The sequence below is a fragment of the Oryza glaberrima genome, chromosome 5 (genome assembly GCF_000147395.1).
Source record: "Oryza glaberrima chromosome 5, OglaRS2, whole genome shotgun sequence".
Classification (NCBI taxonomy): domain Eukaryota; kingdom Viridiplantae; phylum Streptophyta; class Magnoliopsida; order Poales; family Poaceae; genus Oryza; species Oryza glaberrima.
The window spans coordinates 17,872,447-17,891,692 of NC_068330.1; the positions used below are offsets into that span (position 1 = coordinate 17,872,447).

The window sequence follows — 19,246 nt, forward strand, 5'->3', positions numbered from 1 at the left end:
TCCACGTCATCACGAGTAAAAAATTTACTCACGAAAAATTTACTCACTATCCGTGAGTAAATTTTTTACTCGTGATGACGTGGACGAATCTCGGATGTCTATTTTTGATTAAACGGCTATTTTCTAGTTCCACCATATATTTTCCCGCGCGGCGCGTGTAGACTCGCAGTTGCTGGCTGATGAAAGAATCAAACCCTTGATATATAGTAGCCCGAAATAAAGTCTGTAACTCGGCATTTTCTAACCGTATGTTATTTTATATTTTGCTGCGGGATCCTAATTAATAGGTACGGCCGCGAAATTAAATTCAGGTATTCTACATCCAATGTATGAAAACATGTTCAGATAATGTTCAAAACCACTCAAGGAGTCAAGGGTTCATTATTTGAACACTTTTTTTATACTTTGATGAGCAAAATACCCGACCTCTCGTATAGTACTTCGTGAGGTTAATTAAGTACACAACGAATCAGTGTATATTGCCCTGAATCGGGATGTGAAGTGGACACTATTAATTTCTTCTTATTTCTTTTTTCATCCTTATTTAACTTACCTATTCAGCTCTCTGACGGGTCGTCGATGGATGATGCAACTGCTTGTCTGCTAGCCAATCTCCACGAATGCTGCCTCTCCATGAATATATATGAATGGTGGGGTTTGAAACTGATGAAGGTTAAATTGGCGTGTGTAAAATGAGAAAGTCATTAGCACATGATTAATTAAGTTTTAAATTATTATAAACTTAACAAATAGATATATTTGGTATTTTAAAGTAACTTCTACATAGAAAGTTTTCACACGAAATATACCGTTTGTTAGTTTAAAAAACGTGCTAATAAAAACTGAGATAAAATCTGAACCTTAATCAGAAAAGCGTGCATATTTGTGTATATATGCAATGCATGGATATATATACCCGACCGAATGGCGTGTGTGATTGTGTATATATAATATGCACATCGTCACATCTTCACATGCAGGGCATATATGGACATACATGCATGAGCTGACCGATCGATCTGTCGTACGCTAAAATTAGCTAGCTGGCGATCGGTTTGACTTTTGTCCGGCTATTTTGTCACTCTTGTGTCTGATATTGCCTGCCCTGGCCTCTCTCTCTCTCTCTCTTTATTTTTCCCAGACAATCATTTTGGAAGTTACACACATATGAAGTTACACATATGGGCAGTGTTTGCAGGGCCAGTCCTAAAGTTTTGGGGGACCAGGGCAAAAACTTATATAGAGGCCCCTACATATATACATAAACTAATTTATATATTTATATAGTCTTATAAACACATACCATTTTAATATTCGGTGTGACAAAATTATCTATATATAACATTTTAAAACTTCAAAGAGAAATAAAGAGCAATAGCGAGCAGAGAAGTCAACCGGCGGACGATCGACACGAGCGTGGCTACTGGCAAGTCGCGATTTGCCAACTTGCTGTTTTCGTTTGCGAGACACCGAGAAGTCACCGAGAGCGCAGGAGTAGCGAGCGGCGTGACGTGATCGAGGCGGCACGACACGAGTGGCGTGATGTGATCAAGGCAAAGCGATGGGAGTCAAATGAAGATTGCTTCGGCTTCGCTAAAACAGGCCTAACGATGGACTAAAATTCATTTTCTGTATTGGGCTATCCAGCTAACTAAGTTAATATAGATCCATGGCACGTGGACTAGAATTATACAGTAAGTAGTATATACACATATAGGGGGCTCCTAGAATTTGGGGGCCTCGGGCGGCCGCACGACCTAACCCCCTAGGGCCAGCCATGAGTGTTTGCATGTGTGTACGGGGAATTATTCTAAGTGTCTGAAATGCCAAAAATAATATATCATCTTTGAAGTAAAAGTTTTGGTTTACGGAGCTAAAATTTAGATACGAGAGGGAGTCTTGGAGGGAGCCTAATACATTGTTGCTTAGCTTAATTACCTAATTAGATGTTTCAATTTATATCTAGTTAAATTTGCGACCCTGTCAAATATAAAAAAAATTACATAAAGAAAGGTGTAACATTGCAAAAACAATATAAAAAAAATTAAGTACGTAGAGTTGTCTCTTTGAGTTCCTTTTACAACTTTGGAAATTAAGATGGCACTTATTATCAAATTTCCTTGGTATATTGACGTTAGTTACATGGATAAGCCGCATGCCCGCATCCCGCTAGTACGTGTCATTTCACTCATATATAGAGATGACTTAATTATGAAAAATGTTACTGTTTTTATAATATGTAAGGTATTGGGAGGTACCCAATTTTACTGTAAAATTTGAAACCCCTATCAATCATTAGGTTTTTTTTATAGCCTTATATGGTGATCTTGTAACTTCTATATCAATATAAATCTTCGCAATGTTTTGTGTTCATGTCGTTAAAAAAATAGAGATTTTTTGTAGTGGATATAGTTGTCACCATTCAATTCAGTTTTGTCATACTCATATATTTCAATCCCTCTGATTCCATAATTCCTATCGTTTGGATAAAGTTAGAGTCAAACTAGAACTTGCTCTATCAACTACTCTTAAAATATGCTTTTGAAAAAATAACTTTTAATATTTGTTTCTAAGGCACTAGAAGAACATACTTTAATAAAATAAAATAAGTATTCATGTTGCAATTCTTAGGGTGGATTGGAGTTATCCGGTGGATCCCTTTGTTGATTTTATTTGCGTGGATTAGAGTTCTTTCAGTTTCATGTTCAAGTTGTTAATGGAAATTTTGATATATATTTTTTTTGGCCGTGTGGTGTTTGCATCCGATTTGGATATGTTCAAGCTATGAAACTCTGATTTCGGGAAGTGCTTCCATAAAATTAAAATTTTAGAGTTCTATTGTTATGGGTTACCGGATACAACTTTTCCGTCTCCGATTCTGAGCAGTCATGCAAAGTAACGATGCGATATTTTTTTCCTGTTTTATTTTTTCTTTTGTATATGCGAACTTTTTTGTGTTAACCTGGAAGGAGCATAGGCTTGTAGATATATAGATCTAGAATCGTTTGGACTTGTGGGCTTGTGGATGGACCTAACTAAATTAAAATTGGATGCGGATGAAAAATTAGCACGCGTTGGTGGAAAATTAGCGCCATGGCGGATAATGTGACGAAAGGGAAGTTACAAATCTTTGAATTAGTTAAGATTATAACAGAAAAACATAGTTAAAGATATGTTTTCAAGACCTTAGCGTTATCCATAATGACAGGAATTATCAAAACAGAGGAAGTAGAATTGGAAAGGTTCTCAACAACGCACATTATTTAATCACTGGTGGAGAAGTAGTTTTTACTCCCGGTTCGTTTAATCCCCCTTTAGTTCCGGTTTTCCAACCGGGACTACGAATCCGGGACTAAAGATCGTTATCTTTAGTCCCGGGTGAAATAACCGGGGGTAAAAATCTATTTTTAGTTACCAATCGGGACTAAAGATATAGCCTTTTTAGTTACCAACCGAGACTAAAGATAGAGCCAGACTGATGCCCAGTTGCTTCTTTATTCTTTTCTTTTCTTCATTGTTTTTAATATATTGATTTCACTCCATCCCCCATCCCAAAATCCCAAATCAATTATCACCTTCAAATCCTCAAATCGATCATCTCCAAATACATCACAAAATCTTAAAAAAAAATTACATCACAACTTCTATAAAATTCATCACAAATACATCACATATTCACATCACACACAAATCAAATACATCTCAGATCCGGATCACAAATTCTCAAAAACAAAAACAAAACAAAATAAATCTGGCGCGCTGCTTGCTGCCGCGCAAGCCGCCTCTTCCTCCTGCCGCCCGGCCGCCGCCGCATGCCGCTGCGTGAGGCCGGCGCCGCCGCCTGCAGATCGGGGAGGAGGGGGGAGGCGCCTGCAGATCGGGAAGGAGTGAGGAGGCTGCAGATCGGGGAGGAGGGGGGAGGGGGAGGAGAAGGAGAGGATCCTCCGCACGTAAGATGGCGAAGAGAAGGGGACCGGAGGAGAGGAGAAGGGGAGGAGAAGAAGAGACAGGGTGTGAGGAGAGGAGGAGAGGAGGAGATAGAACCGGGAGGGAGGAGGAGATATGTATCTCGATCCGATTCATGCGCACGCCTCGATCTCTCCGCGCATGCCGATCTTAGAGGGTCTAAATATATTAGAGGGTAACACCAACTAGGACTAAAGATATTAGAGGGTCTGACATCACCTACCGTTTTTTGAACCGGAACTAAAAATGATCTTTATTCTCAAAAAGTAGCTCTAACCTTTTCAACCGGGATTAAAGATAATCTTTAGTCCCGGTTTTTGTTGCAAACGGGACTATTGTGGAATTTGGTCGACCGACCAAAGATGGTTCCTCCACCAGTGAATAGTGTTCCTAACAAGCATGTCCGCGATAACACATTTGTGGTCCACATGCAGTCGATCATATCTCAAATATTTACGACCGGGGGAGGAGTTAAAGCTACTATCTCCGTACCAAAATAATTATAATTCTAGATTGTTTAGCACATACATTAATGTTTGAGAAAATAATACTATGATGTCCCTTATTAAATTGTGTATAGGTAAGAGTGGAGGGTAGCTGAGGGTAAAATAAGGATAAATTTGAATGAGAAGTAATTAATAGGACCATTAGTACTCCATTGGGATAATTATTTTGGGGTAAATTCAAATCCTTAAAAATACAAATATTATGGTACAGACTACAGAGTAGCAAATTAATACTTTTTCACCGGAACTTAAATAGTTAAATATAATACTTTCTTTGGCTTAAGTATATTTAACGCTAGGAGTAGTAAAAACTCTCAGCATCAAAATGAGATTGGACATCCAACTTTTTACAGGGGCTTCCCATCGCCACGATGACCGCCGTACGTACAGTTCCGGATCCGTTGATCGTCCCATCAGTTATGCTTCCTCCGTCCTAAAATGTAAGTATTTTTGAGGTTGACACGGGTATTAAGAAAGTAGGTGAGAATAATTGAAGAAGTTATGTGATTGGTTGAAAAGAGAAAGTAGGTGAAAAAGAATGGTTGTGATTAGTTGAGAGGAGAAGGTAGATAGAAAAATAGCTTTATTTTGAGACAAAGTACTGTGCTAGAAATAGCTATATTTTAGGACGGAGATAGTAATTGATGATTGACTGACTGACTGACTGGCGCCATAAAAACCGGCGGTGAGGCCGCTCCGGCGATCCGGCCACCCTCTTTAATACGTTCCCCCCGACAAAAGGCGGTGGACACACGCCGGTGGTGGTGGTCGGCCGGCGCGCGACCGGCTAGCTGCAATCGATCGATACGCGTGCGAGGTCGATCAGCTACTTAGCTGCCTTCAATACGTTTGACTTCTTTTTTTTTTCTTTCAGTAAATTTTATAGAAAACATAGTACTAACATTTTAACACTAAATAAACATATCATCAACATATATTTTACATTAGATTTAATGGGACTAGTATAACGTTATAAGAGTTACTTTGTTTCTCTACAAACTTAATTAAACGTATAAAAGTTTAACTTTTTAAAAAATAATCAAAGCGTCTTTTGGTGTAGGAAAAAAAATCCGAATTACTTCCTAAAATACCGCGATCGATAGAATTACCGTGAATTCGAATACCATACATTGTACACCCTCAATTATTGAAACCGTACAAATACCCCCCCCCCCCCTCCCCCTCCTCCTCCTCACGATTCAATCCAGAGTGTTGGTTCTATTTGACATATGCGTGATAATCTAGTCAGTAATTCTTAAAAGAAATGGTGGGACCACCTATCAAATCTCTCCCCTCCCACCTCTCTCCATCCCCCTCTCTTTCTCTCTTCTCCCGTATCCCTCCCTCCTGCTGAGGGCCCTAGAGACGGCCAGCTACGGGGCTTAAGTCATTTCGGGAGGATGGCGGAGCCAGTGCTCACGTTAAGGCAGCGACGAGCTCGCCGCCACCTCGAGGTCGGTAAAGGTGTTGGAGGCGGTGGCCAATGGCGGAGCTCAAAGTCGTTTGGGGAGGGTGGCAGAGCCGGTGCTCGCGCGATCGACAAGCCCACCGCCGTCTCGAGCTCGGTGGATGCATTTGAGGCACCGTGTTCTTCACCAAGGTCCGGGAGAAGAGAGAGCGAGGGTAAGAGGGAGAGATATGACAAAGTGGGCCCCACAAATTTTTTTAAAGAATTGCTAAGTATATTGCCATATATATACCATGTAGGACCAAAACTACTCTGAATTGAGTATGTGGATTATTTGTCCGGTTTCAATAGTTGATGGTGTAAAATATTTAATATTCGAGTTAGGGGATAATTCGGTCGACTACGATTGTTCAGGGGATATATAATTCAGACTTTTTCCTTTCTACTACAAAGTATTTTCTTCATAAAAAAATCAACTTCTGAGCAAAATTAAATGTTGGAAATTTTGGGACGGATATATATAGAGGACATGTTAAGATGCATGCATCCTCTTGCTCCTGGCCGGCCGGCGTGTGCGACGTCCGTTGACTTGTGTCAGGAGCTAGCGGACGTAGTGGGACTGGGAGGCTGTGGGAGCTGGCGAGCGCGTGATCTCAGATGGTTTTCATCTGGTGTGCTGGATGGATCTAGCTAGCGGCTGATCGATCGATGAAGAACCAAGTGGAGCCGTACATGCTGGAGTAGCTAGCAAGTGGAGCGGCCGATGGATCACGCGCGATATCATTACCTAGCTAGTACTCCTATTGTTTAGTGGTCAACGGGTGATGTGTGTGTGGCTCTTGCTCTAAAAATTCATGAACAAAATTAAGGGCCCCTTTGATTCGTAGAAAAAATATATGAATTTTGGAGGATTTCAATCCTATGGAATGAAAAAAACAGAGAAATGATTCATGTTTTTTTCAACTGTATGTCAGTCTGTTCTGTACATATGCAATGCCTCTCGAGCTTCGGTCTCCAGAGAGAGGCAAAGAGCGAAGCTTTCGGCCGGTTTAATTGGCTCTCTGATGGTAGTATATTTTTGGCCTTGGGCAAAATGTTTTCGAATTACTCGGTCTTTGGCGAAATCACTTTGGCCTTTCGCGAGTATAATATTGAGGGCCTTAATTAATTACACGGTTGATGTGCAAAACAGATTATTGAAATCATTAACTGATCTCGAGGGTAATTTCGTGCCAAAGCTAGTGTGGAGATTATTGGGTACCATATACCCATAAAGTTTGACTATCCGACTGGTTATAGGTGATAGTTTACATAATTAGAATATATATAGGATAAGACTCGGGTATTGTATTGACTTATGTATCAAGAGAATATCTCGTAGTCTTAGACGATTATAATTGTAAAGTAGTTATGGAGATTTAAACCGTAAGGGATAAAGTCTTTATCTTGCAGTGCCAACTCCTCTGACTATATAAGGCGGGCAGGACGTCTCCTTGGGGGCATAAATACACTTAAGATCGTTAGATCAATACTACAATCAACGGATTAATTTCCAGATAGAGGTAGTGTATTACTTCTCATCGAGAAAGTATCAACATGTATAAATCCTTAATTCTAGTTTCGACAGTTATTACGGTAGCTTTTTCAACAGCCACCTCGCCGGAGCTCCTCGCTATTCGTGAGTTCATCTGCTCGACGTACGGCCTCACGACCAGCACGAGCGAGGCGGCCAGTCACGCGCGCCGCTCCCCGCGTGACTGGACACGTGTCACGACTCACGCGCGGAGAGGGAGCAGCGGACGGTGCGCCGCGCGGGAGAACGGAGAAGCGAGTTTTTCTCTTTTTTTGGGGGTTTCTCTTCTATTTTGGTTTTTTTTTAAGATGTACGTATACAAAGTTTGTATTCATGTTTTTTTTTCTCGGTTTTAAATATGTACGTATGCAAAGTTTATATACGCGTATACAAACTTTATATACACGATATATTTTCTATTTTTTTATTTTTTTTAATACACACGTATATAAAGTTTGTATACATATGTGGGCCTGTTTGGATCCAAATTTTATGTGGGCCGAATTGGATAGCAACCAATGGTGTGATCCAAATTGGGCTGGGCCTAAACTGACCGCACTCACTATCCCACAACCAGACCCAAGCAGCATACATAGGTTAGCCCAAACTTAGGTGTGTCTCATTCCGCCTGTACACATAGCAAATTTTGCGAACCAAAAAGCAGCAGATGCAGCAGCATTCCTCTTAGAGCAAGTACAATATGAAGCTAGCACTCCTAAATTAGCTATAAGCATATATAGAAAAGAGAGGAGAGGAGAGGAGAGAAGAGAGCTACAGATTTGTTAGCTGTAGTATGGGCTACAAGACAGTACTGATTGGTATAGTATTTTTTTATATGGAACTATTATACGTGTAGACTATTAGATTAACAGTGGATGGTGTGCCAATTTTTAGAGCTAGCATTTGACTATACAATTAAACTTGCTCTTAAAAAAATGCAGCAGCATTAAGCCGCCGGCGACGATACCGGCGTCAGCGCGGTGGTGGAGGGGAGGGTGTCGAGCCATGGGAGCAGCTTGGCGTGGACGAGGTCCGGGCGGTCGTCGTGGGGGCAGTGGCCGACGCCCTCCAGCATGTGGAGCGTCACGTTGGGGAGCTCGCTGGGGAGCGCGGAGAAGTACCTCCCCACCGGCCCGTCGATCGGGGTGAAGGGGTCCCGGTCCCCCCACAGCACCAGCACCGGCGACCTCGCCGCCACCGCCGGCATCAGCGCGATCGGGCTCGGCCCCGGCGGCCCCGTCACCGTCGACACGAACGCGTCCAGAGCCCCCTCCCCGTCCGCCGGCCCCCTGATGATCTGCACACACCACCCAGAAAACACACAAGCAATTCAGACTTCAGAGACATAGGTCAGAGATTTAGGCCGCGTTCTAATCAGAGAATGGAAACGACTTATTAGTCGATAAACATGATTAGCATAAAAATTAAAAGTTGAAAAATGAATTTATTTGATTTTATAAGCAACTTCTATATAAAAAAAAGTTTGGCACAAAATGCGCCGTTTAACATGTTGAAAAGCGTACTAACGGAAATTGAGAAAGTAGCCAATGCTATATCCGCATTAGAAGGCCAAAAAAATATCGCCTATAGGAACTTCAATCTTTCGATGATTTTTCGCCCAGAGATTAGAACCATCAATAATTATGCACGATATGTCATGTGGAAGGAGAAAGATGGGTGTTGGTAAGTTGGTTGATTACCTCGACTAGTTCGTCGTCCACAGCGTCTTTGTTCCCGTAGACAGAGAGCAGGATGTCCTTCAGATTGCTCCTGTTTCAGAGAATGCCAGTGTTAGTAGATACTCCCTCTATTTCTAAATACTTGACACCGTTGACTTTTTAGTACATGTTTGACCGTTCATCTTATTAAAAAACTATAGTATATGTATACATATAAATATATTTAACAATGAATCAAATGATAGTAAAAGAATTAATAATTACTTTTTTTTAATAAGACGAATGGTCAAACATATTTAAAAAGATCAACGGCGTCAAATATTTAGAAACGGAGTAAGTACAAGATCAGATCAGGAGTAAGCAATGGTGAGCTTGAAGCGTGCCTGTCTTTTACACGCTCGAACAGCGCTGATGCTATCCGCCTTTGCTTCAGCAGGAAGTCGATCAGCCATAGCAGAGGAAGGAGCAATTTGATCCTCCAATCGTCGACGATGGCCTTGTTGTTCATGCCGCCCGAGCAATTCAGTAGAACAAGCCCCCGGACAAGATCTCTGCTGGAGTCTGGAAATCCATCAGCAAACAAATTTCAGTGTTTCAATTCCTGCTTCTCACTAAGCGTGTAATTAAGCTTGTTACTGCAGCAGAGAATAGATTAAAAATGAGTTAGTTAAATTGCTTTTCGATTTTTTTTTAAAAAAGGATTCTTCCTTTTGCTCAATTCTGGGCTGAGAAGAATCCATATAAATCTGAACTTACCTGGTTGAATTAGTCTCATCTGAACAAGTTAAGAAGATTAACATGCAACTATCTACTGTATGTCCAAACCATAGCCCAAAGACACCCAACTAATGTGGGTTTTCCGGAGTCAGGTACCAACTAATGCGGTTCAAATTTTCCATTTTTTAGAGTCAACTGCTCCACTTTAACAACAGCATCATAGGCTATACCAGCTCATCACTTCTGACGATTCTTTCTTATGACAAACATATGCATGCACAGCCTTGGTTGGGGATGTCTAACCTGCTGCAGCAATGACGCATGCGAGGCTTCCGACAGAGTTGCCAACGAGCACCGTGGGCCTCCTCACAACCTCGTCCAAGAAGTCCAGGATCAGCTGCACGGCAGATACATCATAGAACATGCGAATTCTTCAGCGAATCAGCGGGATCAACCGATCAACCGGACTGGCACAGGGACCATCTGATGATGGTCAACTGGCCACTGGCACAGTGAAACAAAACATGATTTTTAACCGGCATCTATGGAACGGTGAATGATGGTGTAAATTTGGTTAAGGAGATTGTTCCTTTCTAGGGAGGCTGCACTAGTGCCTGATAGTGAATGGCGGAGCTCATGCGTGTTTGTGAAGTGATATATTTCATATTAATCTATGTTATCAATTTGTTTCAAATTTTTTTATAACTATTTAGATGGCATGCAAACAACGAGAGGATATCCTCTCGAGGGATGAAAATCCATATCCATATGAATCATGATCAGTTTAGCAAAGCGATAATTAACTCACCTCGGCCCATGTCTCCATCGTGTAGGAGAATCCAGGAGGCTTGTCCGACGCGCCAAACCCGAGCAAATCGATCGCGTACACGGTGTAGGATTCAGACAACACGCCAATATTCCTGGAACACAGAGATCATCATCAGAAATTCATGCTCGTCAGCTGATACGGCATGGAAGGTACGGCGGTTCGTCGGTCGAGCACGTTGCGTGCGTGCGTGCGTGCCAAGAATCGCGGTGTGGCGCCACGAGCACCACCCATCACAAGGTGAGCTCGAAATTTGTCGCCGGGCGGGGCAAGCAGAGCGCGCCGGCGGGGAACGCGACGCTCACCTGCGCCAGTGGCCGACGGAGGCGCCGAAGCCGTGGACGAGCAGCAGCGGCGGGCCCTCCCCCCTGACCAGGTAGTTCACGCGCATCCCCCTCCACGTCCACGTCGCGCAGCTCCGGTACAGCTCCTCCAGCGACGACGACGGCGACGACGCGGCGGCCGGGTCCACCGTGCCGGTGCTGACGCCGCCGCTGCCGTTACCGCCTCCATCGCCGGCGGCGGCGCGCCTGAGCGCACGGGCGCCTCTGGGACAGCCGTGGGAAGAGGCTGGCGCGGAGAAGGAGAGGGAGGACGACCGGCGGCGGCGGTGGTGGTGGTGAACTACTCGTGTCCGCGCGGCCGGGGAGGAGGAGGAGAGGCGGTGGTGGTGTGCGGCGGCGGCGGCGGCGGCGGCGAGCGCGGCGGCCATATCCACTCACCGCTGCGGGTCGCGGTGGACGGTGGTGGTGGTGTGGAGCGATTCGCTCGTCTCCACCGTCGGATGGAGGAGAGGGTACGTGTTGAGATTTGCGCCTCTCTCGACTCCTCCCCGTTCGTTCTCTCGTGGACACGGATCACTCTGCCCGCGCCATCGTTTTGCTTATTCACGAATAATAAAACTTTTATATACGTGTTCTTAGCGATCTACTTCCTCCGTTTTATAATGTAAATCATTCTAGCATTACGCATAGATTCATTAACATCTATATGAATGCGGGCAATGATAGAATGACTTACATTATGAAACGAAGGGAGTAGAAGCAAAGACCGAAAAATAAACTTTGATAAAAAAGACCTTAAAATTAGCTCTAAATTTAAGGTTAAAAATTTAAATTTTAACTGGTAAGTATAAGCATAAGTGAAAAGATGAGACACTGCCTGCATTTTGCTGATGCAAACGCAGTGCCGAGCTGCGCCCAAAATAAACATTTAGAATGGAGCTTAATGTTTTCTAAGAATGCAAATGGGTAATTCTGCTCTCCGTATGAAAACCTGTTTACTACTAGTTCATTTCCTATATGCTACTATAAAATTTGAATGGAAAAAAAAAGCTACAAGTAGAATAAGAGGAAAAAAAACCAGCTAACCCATCTCACTTGCATCCCTAATATTTTCTAGAACAATGTTTTAGAAAACATCACATCACATTATAAATTGATTTTTTTATAGGGTAAGGGAGTAACCTCTACCGTTCTATCCGATAATGTACCGCCCATATTACTTCGCTAGAGGCAACAATACTTTTTGATATCTAGCTACAGTGAATGCTTCTGTCCTTAGAAGATCTGATCCACCCAACCTGATTCGTCCCAAAAACGGCAACTTATGTCCAAATTTGTTGTAGTATATTAGCTTGTCTTTTTTGGACCGGAGAGTAAGTCTATAGTAACTGCTAAAGGTCCCCTTAAAGATAGGTCTAGGTAAAAGTTCAAAAAATTGTAATGGATATTCTCCAGTTGAATGCCACTAATTAAGTTTTAAAAATTTAGGCCTTCTTTGAAATGCATTTTTATAGAGTTGAAATGCATAGTTTTGAAACTATAGGAATTGAAGAAGCATGAAAATATGACGGGAGTGCACGTTTAAAAAGAAATAATCAGAATCATAGACCAATTGTAGGAATAAAATATTTGGATGGAAAAAGATCGCACAATAATATTAAAGAAGCATAGTAATATACATAGTAAACTATATCTATTTATTTGCAGATTTAATTCACTCGTGGACTTACATCCACCAAACTTAAGTTTGAAGCTAGTGAGTGCATTGGCATGAGCTATGATAGGTGGAGAGTCGATCGAGTGATGGCGTTGCTTGAGAGCTGGAGGGTTCACAAACCATTAGGGATGAGTCTTCTTCATAGTACTATATTTGACATGGGTCGTTCACACACATATATATATATATATATATATATAGTATATGGGATCCATATATGAGCCACTCAAAGTCAGAAGAGAGTAGCGCAGAAGATATGCTTCTGTCCGCTAGACGGAGGTATGATGGCTCGGCTCGAAGCGGGCTAGGTTTTTTGAGTTGAAGCTTGAGGATTTCCAGTTAACAGATCAACCATTCCTTTTCTAACGCACAAATACATAATGAATTATTCTTTATAAATATTACCGAGATAAGTCCTCACAAAAATAGAAAAAAAACACACATAACTTATGATTTAAAAAATAAAATAAATAGATTAATATCTTTGATTTTCAGTGTATGACGCTATTAACTTTAGGCATACATTTAACATATTTAAATTTTCTTATATAGATATCCAAAATAAGTCATGTTTAAAGTAACTTCAGATAAAACACCTCAAGATAACAAATGATAATTATGTATTTTTTAAATAAAACAAATGATGTCCCAAAATTAAATGCCATCATACATTAGAAACCAAACCAAAACCAGAGGTAGTAAATACAACAGATACGATGACGAATGACGATTTCAAAAGAGGAAAAAGATACGGTGACATATACTCCTAGTACTTTACACTTTCGGGGTGTTTAGATATATGGGTGTAAAGTTTTAGCGTGTCACATCGGATATACGGACACACATTTGAAGTATTAAACGTAGACAAATAACAAAAAGAAATTATAGATTCCGCATGTAAACTGCGAGACGAATTTATTAAGCCTAATTAATCCATTATTAACAATTATTTACTATAGCACCACATTGTCAAATCATGGCACAATTAGGCTTAAATGGTTCGTCTCATAATTTACACGCAATCTGTGTAATTAATTATTTTTTTATATTTAATACTTTATATATGTGTCCAAACCTTCGATGTGATAGGGGTGAAAATTTTTGCCAGGATCTTAACACACCCTTTTAACAGCCAGGGTTCCACCCGGAAAAGAAAACGACGGGGGGCAAGAAATCCACCCGGAACCACGCACGGCACACGCAGCCCCCCTCTACCCAAATAAAACCTCACCCCCTCTCGCTTCGGGTGCGCGACCCCGTCTCCTCTCTCTCCGCCTCCAACCCCCACCTCCTCCTCCTCTCTCGTCTTCGCCGCCGCCACCGCCGCCGCTGCTATCCGCAACAGCCGCGCCGCCGCCGAAGACGACCCCAGAATGGACGGAGGCTCCGGGGGGCCGTACACCTCCCGCACGGCTGAGGAGGTCTTCCGCGACTTCCGCGGCCGCCGCGCCGGCATGATCAAGGCCCTCACCACCGGTAATCTCTCCCCCCGCCCCGCTCCCTCCCGCTTCCTTACTGTTAGCTTCCGGATTTGCGCTGTTCGGTCTCTCCCTGATGTCGCTGACGTGCCTCGTTGCTGCCCGGCTTGGGGCTGGTGTGTTGTTTTCTTTTTGTGTGTAGATGTGGAGAAGTTCTACCAGCTCTGCGACCCAGGTGAGTCACGCTCGATCTCTTCGCGTGTAGGGTTTCGGGCGCTGGAGCAACCGGTGTTGCTCGGGATGGGGCGTCGCGTTGCTCTGCTGGGAGTCTCGGAGCTAAATTTGGTTTGATTTTTTTTTGGCTGCTGTGCTCTGCGTTGGTAGTAGTAGGCTAGTAGCCCTGTAGCTTTTCATCAATGCAGTGACTAATTGGGGCGTGATGTGTGTTTCGGGTTGTAGATTAGAGGCTAATATGGATTGCTTGCTGATCGAAATAGTCGTATCAGTGGTAACTCTTAGATTTTTTTTGTTTGTTTGTTAGCTATTTATAATTCAGCATTTGCTGTTGTTAGGATATGGAGGAATTTGAGGAGAGTATCAATGTGGGGGGTAAATGGACTCTCCCACTTGCTGATGCTTGATTTTTTTTTTTTTTTGGGCTGGTTTGTCTGATTCAAAGCTGTTTCCCAGTCAATGCAGTGTAGGGTCATCATCCATTTTTGAATTAGTTAGATGTTTTTACTGAAATTAGCTAGCCTTCTTGTGCCATTGCAAGTGTGAGGCCGCTTCATTTATGTTGCCTGTTAGTGTATGCAACCAACATTAACTTTCTTTCTTTGTCTTGCGTAGATTCTGCTTGCCTTTTGCATAACAAGTGCTGCCCAGACATAACTCTTATGTGTCTACTAATTCCTTTCATTCGAACAGAAAAGGAGAACTTGTGCCTTTATGGGTACCCTAATGAAACATGGGAAGTTACCTTGCCTGCTGAGGAAGTTCCTCCGGAGATCCCTGAACCAGCTTTAGGAATCAATTTTGCTAGGGACGGCATGAATGAGAAAGACTGGTTGGCACTAGTTGCTGTCCACAGTGATTCATGGCTACTGGCTGTTGCGTTTTATTTCGCAGCACGATTTGGGTTCGACAAAGAGGCCAGGTAAATTCAATTATTATCAAACTTTTTCTTGCAGAAAAATGTATGGATGTAGCTCCATGTTTTTTTATTGGATGCATTTATGTGGATTTCAGCTACAATTTAGTCTTGTACCTATAGAAATGTAAGCACGACTAAAATACCTCATTGCTAGCTTCTGATTCTCATCTTAAGTTGTTGTGGTTCTCCTCTCTTCAGTGTTTTTTTTATTTCTGTTGCAATGTTTAGATGTTCTCTCTTAGGAAAATACCCCATGAAAATTTATTTTGTTGAGGTTGACTCCTTGATCAGCTTAATCCTGCATGGCTGAAGAACAATTAACCCAACTGGACTTTTAACATCACGGTAACTAAAAAAAATCACCTTGTTCATGTTTGATACTAGGAAAAAAGGTCACGCCAGAAATGGTAACAGCACATGCATTGACGCAGAGCATGTGCACTGACTTCCTATGTGCAGGCAGCCCTGTGTATGAATTTGTAGGAAGCTTTCTTTGCTAGAATGGCAGTAAACTTCAGAGAAATATTTGAAAGATTGCATCCATGGCCTAAATAAGTTTCCAGGCCAGCTGCATGGTATCATGTACTTGGTGAATGTGGCATGCTAGAGTATTCAAAGAATTTTGTTTTCTTTTTTCAATAATGTCAATCCATTGTAAGCATGTCCACTGTCCAGATAAGGGTTGTGGTTTGTAATGCCTTGACAGATAATGAAACTAGTCCCAGTTTCAGAATGCTCATCTCTAGGTCAAGTTCAAGAATCTTATGCCAAGAGGCAAAAGTGATGAAATCCAAGGCTGAATGAACAGCAATTTCACGAGCCAAAGTTTTGGTCACCCACATTATGGGTAAATTGTCTATCTGTTATTTTCTGGAATATTTTTGTTTGATATGGATAGTTCCACAGAAAATGGAAATATGCAGCTCAAACCTGCAGTTTGGTTCTGCATGCTTCAAAAATTTGTATGTGGCACACAATACAAAATAACCTCTCTTTTCTTTTTGCACAATGCACATATGAACAATTTTTTGTGCTAAAGTTTGCAGATGCACATGTTTTACATATATGAGTTTTTTAAGGTTTTTTTGAAGTGAACAAGTATACAAACCAAAATACAGACCAAAATAGGTTAATTCTACATACTCCCTCCGTCCCATAAAAAACCAGCCTAATACTGGATGTGACACATCCTAGTACTACAAATCTGGAGGATGTGTGACATCCAGTCTTAGATTCGTTTTTTTGGGGACGGAGGGAGTAGGAGCATAGTGTCCACTTCAGGGTTTTAAGATTGTGTACAGAGTTACAAAAGCTAGTGCATTTTTAGGGGCATGGTTTTTCTGTATATTCAAGCTGTTTACTTCTGATATGATGCCTGTACTTTCTTTAGTGTTGAAACTAGAAACACAAACAAAATCCTTTTATGGTAACAAACTGAACATAAGACGATAAGGCTGAAACAGTCTACACAAATGATGTGCACAGAAAGTGAATGTGCTGTACTGATAATTATCTAGATTCAGATAACTTGTTTGTTGTACTGATCATGCAATTCATTTGTCATTTATTTTAACAAGATCTATTCAGTTAAGTTTCTGTAGCTCAAAACAATCTTGAATCTTTCTTTTGCTTTAGTAGTTTAGTTACAAATTTCCTAATCACCTAATGCTATTGCTTGAGTAGTTATACATTGGGTGATCCCATTGGCTAGATTCTGGAGAGAGAAGCCAATAAGTTGCTACTTGCGTCAGTGATCTAGCTATCCTATAGTGGGTTTGTGGTCATGATAGTTGTGCTATTGAGACGAGTCCTACTTGATTACCTAAACAATATGACATCTCTTTCACCAAATCATATTCATCACATTCAACATTTGAGTGAAAACTTGGGTTTTTGGCATTCAACCATAAGTCCATAACCAAGTTCAGCTACATTTGGAGGTTATTACTTCCAGGTTTGGAATTTCTTCTCTAAACCTGCCAGTTTCATGGTGTTGATGGAAATTCTATGGATATATCTAGGTGGTCTGAGGTGTTTCTTTATGCATTGCAACGAAATACATGTAATCAATAGGCCATTAGTAGGAAAATGTGTGAACTTACAAATACACAAGTACGCAAGAAAAACAAAACAAAATTGCAGCCTGTCCAGTTTATATGAAGTTGAGGGTTAATGGGGTTCATTCCTCCTGCAGCAGAAGCTAAACTTGATCACAGCTTTATCCTTTTGCATAACATTTAGTAAATGTTAAAATAAATCATGAAATAATTATTAATTATACAATGGCATTTGGTTTGTGCACCCATCACTGAAATTCTACCAAACAGTGAGCAATGAGCATTATCCTGCTATTACTGGGAGTTTGGGATCCTAGAGCAATCCATATATGACCAAAAGGATCATAGAGTAAACAGTAGATGGTTTTTCTGTTGTGCTAACTAAACTTTGCCTTTATCACGTGCAATTTTTTTTGTACGTGCCATCTTTTTATGGGCATGAGAAAATCCATTTTTTTATGGAGAGGCTAAATTGAGTGCATTTTCATTCTGCAATTCAAGTTGTTTTGAAACATCTGCTATGTTTCTCTTACAGGAGGCGGCTCTTCAACATGATAAATAACTTACCTACAATATTTGAAGTTGTGACTGGCGCTGCCAAGAAACAGACCAAGGAGAAGGCGCCCAACAGTACCAACAAGCCCAACAAGCCCAGCTCAAAAATGGTATCTTCATATACTCTTTTGCTGCCTGCAGTGCAGCACAGCGCTTATAATTTTCTCTGTTTGTAGCAACCAAGACCAGAGTCTCATTCAAAGGCTCCAAAACCACCTGCACCCCCCAAGGATGATGATGAGAGCGGCGATGAGTATGCAGACGAGGAGGAGGAGGAGCGCGACAACACCCTGTGCGGATCTTGTGGAACAAATGATGGCAAAGATGAGTTTTGGATCTGTTGTGATAGTTGCGAGCGGTGGTACCATGGAAAGTGCGTGAAGATCACACCTGCTCGAGCCGAGCATATCAAACACTACAAGTGCCCAGATTGCGGCAACAAGAGGGCAAGGGCATAGAGACAAGCAGAAACAAGCAGCAGTCGGAACGGAAACCAGCGCCAAATCGTTGAGATGTCTGCAGATATGGCCTAGCTTTGTAGCCCGTAGACTTGGTTTTCCATTTCAAATCAAAACACTGTTAATTTAATCTTGCCCCAGCTGTTCGTGTTGCTCTGACTTTAATTGTGCTTAAAACTCTTGGTCGCTGTAGTAATATTAGCTTCATTTCCCTGGTGCGGCTGCCTCTGCAGACAGATGTCAAAGACGTTCTTGAATTGAAGGACTCTCTGACCATTGTTTCTTCACTGCCTAGTTTCATTCTAGTTCTTGATCTTGGCTTCTTTCTTGACTGCTATCCTCTTTCTAATTCTTAGCCAATATTTGAACTTGTTTGAAGTTTATATTGGTCAATTGAAGGTGGTATGACCTTATGAGCAGTTGACCACCAGGTTAGATGTAAATTTTCGCAGCATTGGATGAATGACATATGAAGTATGCAGTAAACATGACAATATAATGTGTGACAAGATAGAAGTGATATGAGGTTTTTATTGAGAATCGGGTGATCCAGATGTGTGACATCTTGGTCCAATTAAGATTTGACATGTGTGGCCCATGAGAGCTGTGTGCACATATTTAATACCACATTGCTAGTTTAAGCAAGGTTAGAACAAATTTATAAGGGTTTGTTCCTTCAACCATATCATTCTCTGGTTAATCTTTTTATACAAAGCGAACACGAAAATGTAAGTGAGGTGTTATATGTAAGTGGGCTTCCTCAAACCATATATATTAAAGTGAGAACGAAAGTATAAATGAGGTGGTATATTTGTTGCATGGCATGTCTATGGAGTATCTTCAAAAGCTAGTGATCGCTCTATCTTATCATAAGTATTCTCTTACTCCCTCTATCATTAAAAAAAATTGTAATCTATGAATAAATCTAG

The 19,246-nt window shown here is 41.6% G+C and overlaps 2 protein-coding genes across 2 annotated transcripts; one reads left to right on the forward strand and one right to left on the reverse strand.

The window, feature by feature from the left end:
* Positions 1–7,896: 7,896 nt before the first annotated feature.
* On the reverse strand, positions 7,897–11,513 carry LOC127773519 (pheophytinase, chloroplastic). The gene is made up of 6 exons (XM_052299601.1): positions 10,981–11,513; positions 10,658–10,769; positions 10,153–10,246; positions 9,516–9,693; positions 9,154–9,223; positions 7,897–8,750 (listed from the first exon to the last, which is right to left on the reverse strand). Exons 1-6 carry the CDS (start codon positions 11,385–11,387, stop codon positions 8,400–8,402), a joined length of 1,212 nt encoding a protein of 403 aa, XP_052155561.1. The 5' UTR covers positions 11,388–11,513; the 3' UTR covers positions 7,897–8,399.
* Positions 11,514–13,914: 2,401 nt separating this feature from the next.
* LOC127773520 (PHD finger protein ALFIN-LIKE 5) lies at positions 13,915–18,736 on the forward strand. Its single transcript, XM_052299602.1, has 5 exons — positions 13,915–14,152; positions 14,297–14,329; positions 15,022–15,250; positions 17,840–17,969; positions 18,036–18,736. The coding sequence occupies exons 1-5, from the start codon at positions 14,050–14,052 to the stop codon at positions 18,315–18,317; spliced, it is 777 nt and encodes a 258-aa protein (XP_052155562.1). The 5' UTR covers positions 13,915–14,049; the 3' UTR covers positions 18,318–18,736.
* The last annotated feature ends 510 nt before the right edge of the window (positions 18,737–19,246 follow it).

Bases quoted from the DNA above. Each gene is read 5' to 3' on its own strand.
- LOC127773519 (XM_052299601.1), bottom strand. From the start codon at position 11,387: ATGGCCGCCGCGCTCGCCGCCGCCGCCGCCGCCGCCGCACACCACCAC. The intron at 10,247-10,657 runs GTGAGTTAATTA...TCTGCCGTGCAG, and splicing joins CGATGGAGACATGGGCCGAG to CTGATCCTGGACTTCTTGGA. The intron at 9,694-10,152 runs GTTAGACATCCC...ATGGATTTCCAG, and splicing joins ATGCGTCATTGCTGCAGCAG to ACTCCAGCAGAGATCTTGTC.
- LOC127773520 (XM_052299602.1), top strand. From the start codon at position 14,050: ATGGACGGAGGCTCCGGGGGGCCGTACACCTCCCGCACGGCTGAGGAG. The intron at 15,251-17,839 runs GTAAATTCAATT...TTTCTCTTACAG, and splicing joins GGGTTCGACAAAGAGGCCAG to GAGGCGGCTCTTCAACATGA. The intron at 17,970-18,035 runs GTATCTTCATAT...CTCTGTTTGTAG, and splicing joins ACAAGCCCAGCTCAAAAATG to CAACCAAGACCAGAGTCTCA.